The following is a 16,400-nucleotide window of genomic DNA, read 5'->3' as shown; positions in this document are numbered from 1 at the left end:
GGGAGGGAGGGAGGGAGGGAGGGAGGGAGGGAGGGAAAGAAGGAAGGAAGGAAGGAAGGAAGGAGAGGGAGAGAGAGAGAGAGGAAGAAAGAAGGGAAGGGAAAGAAAAGAAGAAATTTATATATGTATGGTTGCTTTGCCTACTTAACATGCCGAATGCTAAGCTGTTGGTCAGCCCCTACCCTCAGGTTTACTGAGGGAAAGCCTCTCCTTCGTTCCCTTTGAAGTCCCATCATGCTCACTCTTTATACGCTATCTCCATAGATTTCTCTCCAATGCTCTCTCCCCAAGTCGGGAGACCCAATCATGGCCTTGAAGCCCATTCGTCTCATCCCTAAAGGGAATTCGTATTGTACGTCAGCGTACGTCAGCCTCCTTCCTGCACCAACGGCCAGAGTTCCTGTTTTACAATTAACATACAATCCGACAAACTTCTGGGAAGGCATCAGGAGGCCTGTGGTACTGAAGGGCTGCAGGGGGGCCTCATTGCGTCCACAAGGCTGGAGGGCAGGCCTCTCGCTCAACAAAGAAACAGGTCTACACCGCACAACCTCCTGGGAGCCCACTCTTTCCTAATATACGTGTAATTTTTAAGAAAGCACAAGCAAATCAACTACAGCTACGTCAGATAGGGGGTTGCAGACTTCCACAGCCCCAAACGAAAGCACAGGGAGAAGCACCAGGGCAGTGCATACAGCAGCAAACCACCACGCAGGGTATGGGGAAGCTGCACTAGGAGGCTGCAGGCCATCGGCGGACAGAGGGGACCAAAGCAAGGAGGTGCCGTCCATCCTACCTCCTCATCTAGCGGGGCGCACTGTTGTTTCCATGTCCGAGGAAGGCAAGATGTAAAGGAAAACAAAGCTTTAAAATGTTGCAGTCACCAGTCACCCACAGACACGGGACACCACAGGCTGACCTACCTGGCTGTCGCGGGACCCCGGAGCCTGTGGCCGGGCGGCCTGGCGGAGCTGCCCCTCCAGCCTCTGGATCTCCTGCTGGAACTCTTCACGCTCGTGCTCGCGCTCAGCAGCCTGCTCCTAGACCAGGAAACCACATGTGAGTATGGTACTATGTGTGTGTGTGTGTGTGTGGCGGGGAGGGGTGTCATGTGACAAAGCCAAGGAATAGCGCTGCGACTCCCCCGCAACACAACAGCACAGAAGATGTTTTTGCTCTAATAAGTTTTAGTGATGTAAACCTTTTAAAAAAAAATAACAAACTTCTTACATCCATGAACTGACGCTGGCTACGTAAGTGCTTGTCTAGGGTAGCCAGCTGCTGCTTCAGCGTGGCCACTTCCTCAGCCAGCTGGGCACAGCCCCGGTGCTGCACAACCTGGTCCTCCAACTCGGACTCCAAGACGCGCATCTGAGAGAGCAGGGTGGCACGGTCCTTCTCAGACTGCTTCCTCGACTCCCACTGGTCTCTGGTAAGAGATTCCACCTCCTTCTGCAGTGCTAAGGATGCCAAGAAAACAGACATGGGAGTCCTATCTCAGAGCACAGGCTGTCCCACGCGGGGCACGTGACTGGCGGCTTGTCAGCGCCAGACCCTGACAGACTGCTCATAGGAATCCAAACTGGAAGGACAGAGGACCACTTAGGAGACAGCCGTCACCACATCCAGCTGCCCTATGAGCGTGAGATAGATCCAAGCATGAGCACCAGGAAAAGAGTGAAGCGTCATCCCCTCTCCAGAACCTTTTCTCCTCTGCAGAGGTGTGACAACTGAGGCTGGAGCCAGCCTGTCTCCCATCAGACTGTGAGCTCACATCCCAATATACCCACAACTCTGTGAGGTGATCTCTGAAATGCAAATTACTTCTGAAAACAAGAGTCACACTGGCTAAAATTTAGAAGCCTAACCTAAGTGTGTCCTGAGGCCGGTGTGGTGGCGCACTCCTTTGATCGCAGCACTTGGGAGGCAGAGGCAGGTGGATGCCCGTTACTTCTGATCTACAGAGACCTTGCCTCAACCACCTTTCCGTTCCCAGGCCTGCAAAAAAAAGTGTGTCCTGGGAAATCAGTGGTGTGCCGTAATATTCTGAAAATTTTGTCTCCAACATGAAATTCAGCATGGGTTAAAGCCTGCACTCTACTGACAGCTCAGTGGGGAGGGGAAAACACTGGCTCTGGAGAAGCATTCATAGAACTGTCAGGACTGTGACATATCTCAGAGAAAACAAATAGCAATTAGGAAATCAAAACATGGTTAAAATAACTAGGGCTAGGGTTTGAATGCCTGTCCCCTGTAAAATTCAGGTTGAAGTTTAATTGCCAAAGTAAAGTTGTTATTGTTACGAGAGGCCTTTGAGATGTAACTAGGCATGTAGACTCCACCCTCGTGGATGAAGAGGGGAGAGTCCCCCTCTTGGCCCTTCAGCATCTTCAAGAGGACCATGGCTTCTGAGGCACAGAGCTGTCTCACCTTGGACTTGATAGCCTCTGAGAAACCAGTTTCTATCAGTTACAAGTGACACAGGCCAGAGCTGGGAGTGTGGGAGAGGGGTTATCTGCCATGCTACAGGTGCTAGGTCTGATCACTGGTAACACAAAACAAACACATGAATAGTAACGCATCTCCAAGGATTTTAACAACGCAAATGAAGAAAGGCATGGATAGAGGGCCCCATCTGGATTGAAACTATAGATTACCAAACTTCTTGTTTAAAAGGATTCACTAGTGACAAATCCTGAGAGATTATTATAACATAGGAATATGAATTTAAGTAATTAATTTAATTTTTGTTGTTATTGTTGTTGTTGTTGTCTGAGGTAGTGTTTCTCTGTATAGCCCTGGCTGTCCTAAAACTCACTATTTAGACCAGGTTAGCCTCAAACTCAGAGATCTGCCTGTACCTGCCTCTCGAGTGCTGGGATTAATTAAAGGCTGCGGCGCCCACTGTCCAGTGAATTTCATAAATTCTTACTTTCCTGACAAACTGTTACCATGAATGTAACATTATCAGCAAACATCCATGCTAGGAAGTCAGCAGTTTCAGGAAACTGTCCTCAAACATGCAGCTGCAACCATGTCATTCACAAGCTTTCCTTAAGGTCTAAGCTTGGCCAGTCGGTAGGGCCTCGTCATGAAGAAACAAGCAAGTCCCTTTAAGGCCTGATGACACCACCTCCCATTTCCCTTCAATGGTATGGCCATGGCTTATGGGAGCTGTGTTGATGAGGACTTCCCATCAGGGTAGTCAAACAAGGCACAGAGCCACAGGCAGGCCCAGCCCCCCACCAGGTCCCCTGCCAGGAACCCTGCACAGGGGCCTCATCCAGCAAACAGCATAATGGTCACAAAGCATCAACTCTGGCAAGACAGCACAAACAGGACTTATAACTGGGAAAGTCATTAGAGAAAAGAATAAATACCACTGGAACATTAACATGGGATGGAACTGCCGCTTTTTAGGACCCGTTATTAAAGACTGCATCATTCACTAATTTGCTGCCAAAGCTCTGAAGCATGTCTTCCTCTTAGTAATTAGAGAGATCTGAGGCAAACATACAGTACAGCATGCAGAGGTCACTCTACAAACCTGTGTCCTTGTGTGCTGCCGAGACAGGAATGCCTGCGGTAACGGAAAGAAAGCATCACAGGGAGGGAAGCAAGACCCAAACCAGGACCAGTAGGATAAGCGAAGGCCCACAGCATGCCAGGCTGTAGGCCCTCTGCATCCAGGACACCACCGTCTGCCCTCAAGCATGGCACACAGCGGGTCCAGGAGGTTATTTTAGAGAAAACAGGAAAAGCTAATAACACAGCATGCACATAAAGAATTGAAAGAGAGGCCGAATGGAGTTCTCAAAGGTCCTGGGAAGCTGTTTCATATTCATGGGACCCCTGAGTGATGGCGAGAGGCCTGTGGCCAAGGAAGCCACAGCTGCTGTGCTTAGTGTTGGCTCAGAGCGAGAGCGGCCAAGTGCATCTGAACAAACTCAGAACTACAGCCCCCGGGTGGGTGGATAAAGGGGCAAGAGTGAAGATTAAGGCTGGGTAAACAATTCCAAGGGAGGTCCAGCCTACAACACTCCAGTGAAGGTGCAAGAGCTTGCCAGTGACAGAGACCAACAGATAAGAAACTTCCTGAGGCCAGAGGGCCAACAACCCGTTCTTGCACTGGCCCAACCTCCTCCTGGGTCTCTGTCTGGAATACACAGGCACAGCCTGGCCATGGTGCTGCCCGGAACATCAGGCCATACTGAGATAAAGAAGTAGGAGAAGAGCAGTGGCAGCCCCAAAAGACTCCCAAAGAAAGCCAGAATAGGCATCGGGGATACTCCTCGAGGCTGCCAAAGAGTCCACAGGCCGTCAGACTCTTTATCTGCTGCATCATGTTAATAAAACACAAGGTGTCCAGGGACAGGATTCAGGTATGCACAAGAAAGGGTCAGCCACTGAGAACTATCCCAGAATGGAAAAGGAGACCCAACAAAAAGCAAGACATTTAACTGAATGGACCGAGAGGAAAGCTCATCTCACACGCCACAGACGGGGTCGCAAGGAAGCCCCAGCAGGGCTGCGAAAACCCGCAAAGCAGAATACAGCAGAGCTCACGGCCTCAGGTGTCCAGGAGGAGAAATGGGCACAAGGGTCATGCCTGCCCAGCTATTTCCCACAGAAGGGAAACTGAAAATAAAGACCCAGAAAAAAACCCACAGGAAAAGAGGACACAGGGGACAGGGGACACGCGGAAGTGTTTCTGACAAACCAAAAATGACCTGTTCATCCAGTATATGTGTCATGTTTCATCCGTTTTCATTTTAAACAGCTGAAATATCTAAAAACATATTTCATATAATATAGAACATGGTGGCATGCTATAATCCCAGCACTCAGGGACACTGAGACAGGAGGATGGCTAAAAGATTAGCCTGGGCAACCCAGGAAGAGCCTGCATCTCCAGGAAGTAAAACGGGCTGATGAAAGTGTACTATGGCCGGGCGGTGGTGGCTCATGCCTTTAATCCCAGCACTTGGGAGGCAGAGGCAGGCGGATTTCTGAGTTCGAGAGTTTGAGGCTAGCCTGATCTACAAAGTGAGTTCCAGGACAGCCAGGGCTACACAGAGAAACCCTGTCTCGAAAAACAAAACAAAAGCAAAAACAAAAAAAAGAAAGTGTACTATGGTATAAATATTGGATGTTTCATCAAAGCTCCTATGTTGAAAGCTTGTGTTCTGAGCTGGGGCCTATGGGAGGGGTGGTACCATGGAGCCCCGCCCTCATCAGTGGATGAGCCCTTTGCTAGAGTCATAGCCTAATGGTTTGGGGGCGAGAGCTTTGTTACACAAACGAGAGCTCTCTCGTTCCTCCTGGACTACAGTGAGCTGAGTAGCTTTACTCTGTCACACAACCATCATGACAGGCTGCCTCTCACACAACCCCGCCATGACAGGCTGCCTCTCCACATACAGATCAAAAACATCTGAAACCTCCCAGACCGTGAGCCAAAAGAAACCCTTCCTCCTTTATGTTGTTATGGTTCCTCCCAGCCAGCTAGCACATACAAACTACAGGACTAACACCAGACACTTGTTTTCAGTACGGTTTTAAGACCGTTCGTTTTCCAGACCCTGACACATCAACCTGCTTGCTGTCTTAAAAAGGCATTTCCTTCCCTAGAGGTACAGCTCATTAGCCGTGTCAGCCATGAAGACAAACTCCCTCTGGACCACTGCATCCTACCTCAGTGTCAATCACAGAATCCCACAGACACAGACACGCCCCCATGCCTTCTGCATTTCCATCTTTGGAAAGAGCAAGTTCTCATACGCAAGCGGGCACCAGCGGCCATGCTCCTCAATCCCACTCAGCCTCCTGACAAGCACACTTCTCACCAGCTTCTCTTTCCTTGGCTTCATTAGTGAAAGTTTCCTTCTGGTTCCACAAGACGGAGTTTTCCTCCTTCAGGGCGAGCAGCTCCCGGGCAGCCTGCTGCAGCTGCCTCCGCAGACCCTCTAGCTCCAGGACCAGCTGCTGTTCTGACTCCTCCTTTTTGTCCAGCGCTTCCTGCAGATCTGCTTTCTCCACCTTGAATCCTTCGAGGAGACCTAAAAGGCAGGCCGAGCACAGTGAGATCTAGCAGCCCTGACGAAGGGCGACAGAGACCGCTGGGGGCACTGTGTGGTGTGGCCGGAGTACTGGAAGGTCAGAGCAGGTCACTCCTGATGAGGAGTCAGTTACCCTCAGAGAAGGGGGTTGCTTCTCTAGACAAGGCCCGACCCCTGAAGAGAGCTCAACAGCAGCCAGCCCATTCATCTGTGCAGAAGTACCATCTGTGAGACAGAATGGCCGTGGCAGAGCAGGGTACCACCTGATGGCTGAGAGGTTAACGGGCCAGAGGGGCTCCTGTGACACTGATTCACAGGGCCAAGTGACAGCAGTCACTGCAGGACCCTTACAGCCCAAACACAGACCCATTACCAACATGGCTTCCGGGAGCCAACGACATTACCAAAGAAAACTACTGAAGGGCTGAGCTGGCACCTCGCCCTCACAAGGTCTGCTCAGGCGTTTTGCTGTTAAAGACCCTGCTTTTCACCTGTCCAGTGGAAAGGTCATATCTGTTTCCAGTCTGAGCATGGCTGAGGCAAGACGCCTCACCCTCGCCCTGCCATGTAGCACTCACCCTCAGCCGTGTGCAACTCCAGCGCCAGCCCGTCCTTGGCCGCACTCTCCTCCCTCAGGCGCTCCAGCAGCTCCTGCTGCTTCTGCATGGCCTGGGCCATCTCCTCATTCCTGTGACGGAACTCTTTCTCAACACAGTGATGGAGTTGGCGAGCTTCCTCCAGCTGTTGAAATACATTTGAGAATCACAACTACATACAAGAAAATATAGAGGGTATGAAGAAAAGAAGGAAGGGAAAGAAAGAAGAGCCGGGGTGGGGAGCTTGTTAATACCAGAGTCACCACCACTAGTGCTGAGTGGCAGGGCCGCGGCAAAAGAGCAGTCTCTACATGACTCAGTTTCTCCTTAGACTCCTCTGATATATCCTCCTGTCAGGAGCCATAATGGGACAAGCTAATAACTAGGTGGTCATCTGAAATGGTCTGCTTTGGATTATTACATAATCTGCGACAGGTGCATCCTTATTCAGCAAGGCTGTAAGGGATTCATTTTAGGAAAGGTTCCTGTTACTAATATGCTTTTCCTGTTATTATTAAACATATATAACAATCACTAGTAATAGCCCACCCCTTTGGAGCAGATCTCTGGAGATCTACAAAGATGTACTGTCTTGTAGTGATGCTATCTAGACAAATAGATGTCTTTTTAAGTCTTAATGATGCTCAGAGGATCACAGAAGGCAGGTCAGCTACAGTAGCATAGTAACTCAGACTTAGATAAGTAAACCTTTTATTATGCAGCAACCCTAAAGAGCTCGTAAGACAAAGCCTTACTCTCGAATCTCATAGGGCCAAGTCTTACCCTCTGCTGATGCTCTTCTCCCCTCACTGCCTCAAGAAGAACCAACAAGAAGGAAGAGCCCCCCCCCATGCCGGGGCTGGCCCACCGCGTCCTCCCAGCATCTGTGTCTCATCTGGGGCTTTGAAGCCACTTAAGGCCTAAATGGGCCTCAAAACACAAAACACCTACACCCCACTGCCCCCCCAGCAGATAGCACAGCATCTGGGCCCAGCAATGTTTCACACAGAAACCCTTACTTTGTGAACTACTAACCTCAAAAAAAAAAAAAAAAAAAAAGTCATTTGTTGCTTTCTCCAGCTTCCTGTTTCTATTTAATATCTTTTCCAATTATCTAAAACTTTTCTAAGAAATTAACAAATAAATTCTACTTCTTAGTGATAATCTCCAAATACAAAATGTTATAATGTACAGTAAAGTACAAAAGGTGGATTTGTGGGTTTTAGTTGGTGGTGTTTGTTTTTACTTTAAAGACAAGGTCTTACTATACAGCCCTAACTAACTGGCCTGGTTTACACCGTGCTGAGCATCAAGCTGGGGAATCAACCAAGATTCTAGTTGTCGTTCTCACTGGATGCTTCCTTGGAAATTTCAGTTCAGAAAGAGTTCAGCTAAAGAAGCATACGTGAAAGCTTACACAATCAGATGTAATAAGAGAGATTAAAAATCAACAAGGGAAGGAAGGGGAACAGCCCTCAAAAGAGGTTAAGGGTTTCTGTCTCTAGCCACGTGGTGGAATAAGGCATACTGGGAGCATCCATGAATTCAGATCTGTCTGGAAAATGAAGATATCTTTGCAGCCTGCAAGCTGGAATGAGCGTTGGGAACACCTCGGTGTCTAGGGTAACATAACCATTCAGGCAGCCCTGTCTGTGAGTCGTCTGTCTCGTCCACCCACTTACCCAGCAGCCCCTGCCATGGGGTGTGGGCCTCACCTGTTTGGAGGAGTCCAGGGCCGTCTCCAGGAGGCCCTCCACAGCGGTGCTGAGGCTCTGGTAGACTCTCCTAATCGGCTGCTCGCATTCCAGTGTGCTTTCAGGGCTCATAAAGAAGCTTTCACACACGTGACTGCTAATTTCACACACTGAAGATGTCTCTGCCCCTTCTGGCAAAGTTCTGTCTATCTCCAGCAGACCCTCGTCAGACCACATATTGCCAAGGGCGGCAGCTACAAGACAAACACAGATACCCACATCTTCATCCAGTGAGCTCATCACTCAGTGAGGACTGACCTGGTACCGGTGTGTGGGAGTGGGAGTGGGAGTGGTATGGGAGGCATGGGGAAGGGCGTGAGAAACGCACAGATGATCCCCCTACTTAGCAAAATAGGAACCAACCTCAGACTCAGATTGGTTTACCTAGCCCTAATCCTTGCTCTCCTGGAGTACGGGAACTGACAGGGAACAAACATCCTGAAGGCATTTCTCAGCATAACGGCCCCTTCCCAGTATACACTTCGCTAACAGGCAACTCATCTTCTTGTACGTACCTGCTAGCCGGGCGTCGCTTGTATCTGCAGCATCCTCGTGGTCCAGGAGGAGCCCCGCGCGCTCACTGATCCGGCTCTTTAGGGTCACAGCTGCCTTCAGTGTTTCCCCAAACAGATCGAGAAGTCTCCTCAGGGCATCTCGGAGGGCTTTCCTAAGATTAAAAAAAAAAAAAACATCTATCATCAGAACTGTTTTGGGCCCTTCACAAAATGCTAACCACGTGCCTACAAATGTTTTCATTTTTGAGGGAAAGTGGGGGGCTATGATTACAGGGCTTCAATTAGTAGGACTTCAGTAAAACAATAGCCTTTGCTGCTCTTTGGTAAGACGCGAGGGTCTGTGAAAGCATCCCGATATGCCGGGAGTTAATGTTGACTCATTAGGACTGCAGAACGACACGGCTGGTGTCTCTGAGTCTCGGTGTCAATATGCACAGAAGCCCCACAGCAAGTGCAAGGGACCGGGGGCAGCCGTGCAGGAGGGAAGCACTGACCCCTCACTCTGAGCCCGGTCCACATCAGCCCTGAGCATGCAGATCAGAGTGGCGCCCTCCTGGTTCTCCCGCTCCCGCCTCTGCTGCAGCTGCTCCAGTTCCAACCGGCACTCTTCCAACTCCCGGTTCAGCAAGAAGACCTTGTCTCGAACCTGTTGGGAAAAAGTGGCAGATCTCAGGTAGAGCAACTTTGGCTAAAGCAAGTAACTGCTGGGAAATTCCATCACGATTTTTAAATTACGTCAAATTTAAAAAAAAAGGTCAGTGGTGAGCAGGAGGGTAAGTAAAGGTCAGAGGACTGTTCTTCCTTCATTGTTCATCACTTACTGAAGTATATATAAAGAAGGTCTACCTGTCCCCGATACATGGGAAATGAAAGGTCAGATTCATATCACAAATAATAATTCAAAATAAAAATCCCTGTGCCTCATTCACCATGAAATCAGCCAACATGTAGACAGAGGTCCGTTTTACATGTTTCTCTTCAAAAACAGAGACAAGCTTGGAGTGGAGGCTCACACCTTCTATCCCAATACTCAGGAGGCAAAGGCAGGGGGAATCTCTGAGTCTGAAGCCAGCCTGGTCTGCATACTGAGTTCCAGGACAGCCAGGGTTATGTAAGAGACACTGACTCCAAAACAAAACAAGCAAACAGAGTCAAGGCTCAGTGTCTCAGCCACTCAGGACAGGTAGACCTGCTTTCCTGCTGGCTACTAGGGCTTCTCATGCTGTCCTATCCTAAGCAGTAGCCACAAATCCCAGGAATCTGGTGTAGCTTGCCTTACAAAAGAAAGATACCAGCCACGGCACTATGAATCCCAGGGTCTTTGGCCTGGGCCAGCCGTGAGTGGCAGAATTTCGTCATCTCCCAGATGAAAGAGAAAAGTACGATTACCACACATGCCCATGGAGGCACCAGGCAGAACAAAAAGCAGCCATCTTCCTCTGGTCAAACAAAAGCACCCCTCCACCCCTCAGTGCACATCCACATCTGTATCAGAGCAGAAATCAGCTGACGAAGTGCTGACACACTCAAGTCTGAGGAAAACAAAGAGGGCAAAGACCAGTGGCCTCCAAGTAGAGAGGCTGCACACTGCACAGCCCCAAGCAGGAGCGTACCCAACCATGATATGAAAGTGCCACACCGGGTCGTGGTTGGGCCAGCGGACCATGAGAAATCAATGACCGAGAAAGTACAAAAATTAAACCGGATATGCTAGAGTGATGGCTCGGCAGTTAAGAGCATTTGGGCAGCCACGAGGACTGTAGCTCAGAAATCAGCATCCACGAAGCAACCCAGGCGTCCTGAACAACAGATCATAAACCCAGCTCCGAGAGGGTTAGAGACAGGAGGATCACAGGGACTGGTTGGCTTCCAGTTGAAAAAACACAAACTGACTGTACACATATGAACAGAGAGCCGCCGTTCATCTTCTTAGTAATATGGAATGCAGATTACGGCATATGACATCATGTCATAGCCACAAAACCAGCAGGGCGAGAATGGTGGACCAGACAAGGAGGGGCCGAGCGTAGGAAGAGCACAGGCACTTTCAGGAGAGAGAGAGTCTAGATTTGCCTAAGCATCTTGGCTGTGTGCAGAGTGCTCTAAGCTCTGATACATCCTAAGAAGATTCACAAAAGAGAAAAAAATCACTGGAACGAAACCAATGGAAGTAGGAAAATGGAAAAGGCCAACAGCTATGGTTAATGCCTCAGAAGGAAGCCCAGCAATGAAAAGAAACCAATATCCTTCACATACCATCCTCGGATCTGATGGAGACAATCAGCCCAGCAGAACGGCTCAGCGGGTAAAGGCACTGGCTGCCAAGCCGGACAACCCGAGTTCAAAGCCTGATTTCCACATGGCAGAGAGAACTGACTTTAGCAAGTTGTTCTCTCAACCACCTCCACACGCATGATATGACACACGCACGCCCACCCATGCAACAGTAAATGAGTGGAGTAGGTAGTCAAAAATTCAAAAACAAAGTTACACAGTATATTATTCAGAAGTGCATTAAGAAAAAAAGGAACTCATTAAGAAGTGTCAAAAAAAATAGGAAGAAAAAAACCTAAAATCACAGGCCGGAAGGGAAAGGGTTTGAGCTCATGGGGAAACGCTGCTGAGGCAGGAGCTAGGGGTTACTTACTCCGGGTAGCAGGGACATAATCATTTTTCACAAATGTATCTTAACTGAATATGTAGAGTTTTAAAGATGTTAATAAGACGATGTCACAAAGAAAACAGTATATTTTGGAATGTGGTTTGCCTAAAGGAAGGTTTGTCCTTCTCGTAGCTGGGGATACTACTGAGCTTCCTGAGTAACTCGCGTGCAAGTGGTAATGAGGCGGCTTACAGGTCAGCTTCCCTTTGCTACACGCAGATCTGCGCAGGCGCGGCACCATAACAGTGCAGATCTGCGCAGGCGCGGCACCGAAACAGCAGATGCACCTGCCTTGGGGCCACTCACTCACGGGCCCTCAGGCAACTGCAGGTCCAGCCCGCCCCTCTTCATCTTTCTCACGCACACCCAACAAGCTCTGAGCCTCACTTCCCTAGGCTGGACCACTACATCACCTTTACAATTTATCAGTTTGGAGTTTTAAGATTTCTTTCTAATTCTGCTAAGTGCCTCCCCTCCTCTTTTTGAGACTGGACACCACTATGCAGCCTAGGCTGGCCCTGAACCTGAGAGCCTCCTACCTCAACATGTTCTACATATGCAGTTCTTTTTACTGAGTGAGTGAGTGTGTGTGTGTGTGTGTGTGTGTGTGTGTGTGTGTATCTAACCTACAGGCTTTGCTGTTTTCAGTATTTCTGACAACATGTAAACTATGCCTTTGCAGAATACGTGGCCCCTCCCTCACGTAACCCCACAGGTGTGAATCAGCCTGTCCCCAAAGCCTCACCCTGGGCTTTGCTTGCCCTGTTGGCCACTCACCTTCCTGTGCAGTCACTACCCTGCCAGTCCACCTCTCAGCACAGGTGAGGTCTATGGAGTTGGGACTGCGCCCCTTTGACCTGTTACTGCGTCAGACAACTGCCTGGCTCCCATCAAACACTCCAGCCGAAGGGAGAGAGCAGATGGTGGTGCTAGCATTTAATAGCCACTGGATTTTGAAAATCACAGCATTCCCATTGACTTCTGTGTTAGTTAGGGTTTTACTGCTGTGAACAGACACCATGACCAAAGCAACCCTTATAAAGGACAACATTTAATTGGGGCTGGCTTACAGATTTAGAGGTTCAGTCCAATAGCGTCTGGGCAGGCATGGGGCAGGAGGAGCTGAGAGTTCTACATCTTCATCTGAAAGCTGCTAGCAGAATACTGGCTTCCAGGCAGCTAGGACTAGGGTATTAAAACCCACACCCACAGTGACACACTTACACCAACAAAGCCACACCTTCTCCAACAAGTCCAGATCTCCAAAATAGTGCCACTCCCTGGGCCATGCATAAACCATCACATTCCACTCCCTGCTCCCATAGGCTTGTTCAAACACATGAGTCTATGGGGGCCATACCTTAACATAGCATAATAAAAAAGTACATTCTAGCCATGCAGTGGTGGCGCACGCCTTTAATCCCAGCACTTGGGAGGCAGAGGCAGGTGGATTTCTGAGTTCGAGATCAGCCTGGTCTACAGAGTAAGTTCCAGGACAACCAGGGCTACACAGAGAAACCCTGTCTCCAGGAAAAAAAAAAAAAAAAAAAAAAGTACATTCTAGTCCAACTTCCAAAGTCCACAGAGTCTATAGCAATCTTAAGAACGTTAAAAGTCCAAAGTTCAAAGTCTCTTCTTCTGTCTGATGTCATCTTCATGTCCGATGTCAAAGTGGTCTTCAGATGTCCACTCCTTTCTCATCTTTGTTGACTGCAACAAACTTCTTTCTCCTGGGCTGGTTCCACTCCCTGTTAGGCAGCTTTCCTCAGCAGGTATCCCACAGCTCTGGCATCTCGAACATCTTGGGGTCACCAAGGCAACTTCAACTTCACAGCTTCTTGTTCCAGTGTCTAGGATCCACACATGATCTTCTGGGCTCCTCCAAAGGGCTTGGGTTACATCTCCAGCTCTGCCCTCTGTAGCACTCTAGGCTCTGGTTGACTCCACTCCATTGATGCTGCTGTCCTTGGTGATCATCCCATGGTACTGGCATCTCCAATACACTGGGGTCTTCTGCTGCAACTAGGCTTCACCAACAGCCTCTCATAGGCTCTCTTCATGGTATCAAGTCTCAATTCCTTTGCCTGACCCCTTCAATCCTGGGCCATCAACTGCAACTGAGGCTGCACCTTCACCAATGGCCTTCCATGGCCTCTCACAGTGCCAAGCCTCACCTGCTCTTCATGACCCCTTCATGCCTTCAAAACCAGGACCACCTGGGTAACTCTTACACATTACCAAGTCCAGCCACAGCACGAGGTACAACCTTGGCTGTCTCTGGAACACAGCTTCTTTGTGCTCTCTGAAAACACTTCCCAGAAGACTTCACCTCAGTGATGCTGGTCTCTTCTTAATCACCACTAATTTCTTAGCTCCAACTAACCAGCAACAACTGTCCCAATAGTCCCTTCCATTTTTCAGTCGGCCAAAGCTGCCGAGTTTGGCTGCTTGCTGGGGCTGGAACATGGTCCCCTTGTTCTATTACATCATCACCAGCTTTCAGTTTTCCAATTCCTTCACTGCCTAAGCTTGGCTGTCCTGGATCTTGCTCTGTAGATTGACCTTGAACTCAGAGATTTGCATGCCTGTCTCCTGGGATTAAAGGTATGTACCACCATACCTGGAGTTAAGCTTTCACCTAGAACTTGCTCTTCTGTCTCAGGTTGGCCTTGAACTCAAGATATCTGTTTGGCCTTATCTCCTGGGATTAAGAGTGTGTAGGATCTTGACCCAAAGTCCCACTCTCTTAATCTGCTACCTCCTAGAACACAAGATAAAGCTTCATTTCACCTCCTGGTGCCCCTTTAATACTCGAACCATATATTTTATATCTTTCCTTTCTAAGCTTACTATGCTTATTCAAAATGCTCTTCATGAGACTTAACCAGATGAAAAATGTCTCTTCTGGGCTCCTTTGTCACTGCAATTAACATAAAACTCTTTACCTTAGCTCAGGTAGACTCTTCTGACAAGGGCAAAAAGTGGCCACATTCTCCACCAAAATACCACAAAAACAGTCTCTAGGGCACATACTGAAATTCTCCCCTGAACCCTCTTGGGCCAGGTCTGCACAGTTCAAATCACTCTCAGTAACAAAGTCTTCCTACTAGGATGGCTCATTAAGCCTCATTTAAAGCATTCCAGTTCTTTCAAAATCCAAAGTCCCAAAATCCACATTCTTCCAAACAAAAGCATGGTCAGGACTATTACAGCAATACCCCAGTCCCTGGTACCAACTTCTATCGTAGTTAGGGTTTTACTGCTGTGAACAGACACTGTGACCAAGGCAAAACAGGTTCTATTTACATATATAATATACATATACCCATTCATATAGATAGATAGATAGATAAATACAATGCGGGCTGGAGAGATGGCTCAGCAGTTAAGAGCACTGACTGCTCTTCCAGAGGTCCTGAGTTCAAATCCCAGCAACCACATGGTGGCTCACAACCATCTGTAATGGGATCTGACATGCTTTACAGAATAGGGTATCCAATCTAGTGTGTCCAAAGACAGCGACAGTGTACTCATAAATAAAATAAATAAATAAATTTAAAAAAAAAAAAAGATAAATACAATGCGAGTAAAAATAAACCTTATAAACAGAAATGATATTTTTTCAAAGTTATCTGAGAGATGGCTGAAGAGATGGCTCAGAGGTTAAGAGCACTGACTTCCAGAGGTCCTGAGTTCAATCCCCAGCACCCACATGGTGACTCACAACCATCTGTAATGGGATCTGATGCCCTCTTCTGGTGTGTCTGAAGACAGCGACAGTGTACTCACATACATAAATAAGTAAATCTTTAAAGTTATTTTTGGGTTTCTTCTGCAGTAGAACAGGAGAGCCTACCTCACTGTCCTCCTGTACGCGGCCTGTGGCTCTCTGTTCTTGTCACTGACTGTGAACAGAGACAACAGAGTGGTTTCATGTAGGATCCCATCAGGAAAGGCCAGCAGAGGAGCAGGTAGCCGCACTGAACCCAGAGCTAAACAGGCTGACATTGGGCCCTCTGCCTTAAAGCAGAGCTGCAGGACCCGAGGCTGGAGGCACAACCCTGCAGTCTTCACTCTCCCTCTGTCTCAGGCGGACTTTAAGGCAGTTGACAAAAGCACGTAACAATGTATGTGCCTACAAGGCTGTATGTATTCCATGGGAAGCAAGCAAAAAGTGGCAGGCAGCCCGACCTCCCACCAGACAGCAGGGCCATCAGGCAGTACACATTGTTCTCTCCTAGGGAAGCCTGCAGGATGAACCAGGAGCATCCTATGTGTTCAGGAAATGTGTGAGGCTCATCCGCAGGTCTGTGGCCAGAATCTCACAAGGTTTCACGACAGTCAAAGAGCTGATATGACCCGGTATGGCCAATATAAAAAATAACATTTTCGGGACAGGAGAGATGGCTCAGCAGTTAGAGTACTTGCTGAACTTCCAGAGGACCTAAGTTTGGTTCCCAGCACCCATCAAGCAGCTAACTAACTCCAGTTTCTAAGGATCCAACATTCTCTTCTGGTATCTCATACACACACACACACACACACACACTCACACACACACACTCTCACATGTGTGCATATAAGTAAAAATGAAAATATATATTTCAAGAAAAATTTTTAAAAACATACTCTTAGCCAGGCAGTGGTAGCACACGCCTTTAATCCCAGCACTTGGGAGGCAGAGGCAGGTGGATTTCTGAGTACGAGGCCAGCCTGGTCTACAGAGTGAGTCCCAGGACAGCCAAGGCTATACACAGAAACCCTGTCTCGGGGAAAACAAAGCAAAAGAAAACAACCCATACTCTTAGAATTCT

General features: G+C 48.5%; 1 protein-coding gene across 5 annotated transcripts in view; it reads right to left on the bottom strand.

Annotated features, from left to right (window-relative positions):
- Pcnt (pericentrin) overlaps positions 1–16,400 on the bottom strand; it is a 96,544-nt gene that overhangs the window by 48,960 nt on the left and 31,184 nt on the right. For 4 of the 5 annotated variants that reach the window (XM_028773901.1, XM_028773904.1, XM_028773902.1 and 1 more), the window contains 8 exons: positions 9,419–9,570; positions 8,925–9,076; positions 8,371–8,603; positions 6,638–6,800; positions 5,847–6,059; positions 1,231–1,460; positions 924–1,040; positions 797–817 (listed from right to left, as the gene is read on the bottom strand). In XM_028773901.1, coding sequence (XP_028629734.1) covers positions 797–817; positions 924–1,040; positions 1,231–1,460; positions 5,847–6,059; positions 6,638–6,800; positions 8,371–8,603; positions 8,925–9,076; positions 9,419–9,570 — 1,281 coding nt within the window. The remainder of the gene's footprint in view (positions 1–796; positions 818–923; positions 1,041–1,230; positions 1,461–5,846; positions 6,060–6,637; positions 6,801–8,370; positions 8,604–8,924; positions 9,077–9,418; positions 9,571–16,400) is intronic. The other variant, XM_028773903.1, reaches the window with a different exon arrangement.

Source organism: Grammomys surdaster, unplaced genomic scaffold (genome assembly GCF_004785775.1).
Source record: "Grammomys surdaster isolate TR1022 unplaced genomic scaffold, NIH_TR_1.0 237, whole genome shotgun sequence".
Taxonomy (NCBI): Eukaryota; Metazoa; Chordata; class Mammalia; order Rodentia; family Muridae; genus Grammomys; species Grammomys surdaster.
Note: the sequence above shows the minus strand (reverse complement) of the source record. Positions and strands in the feature narration are given on the sequence as shown.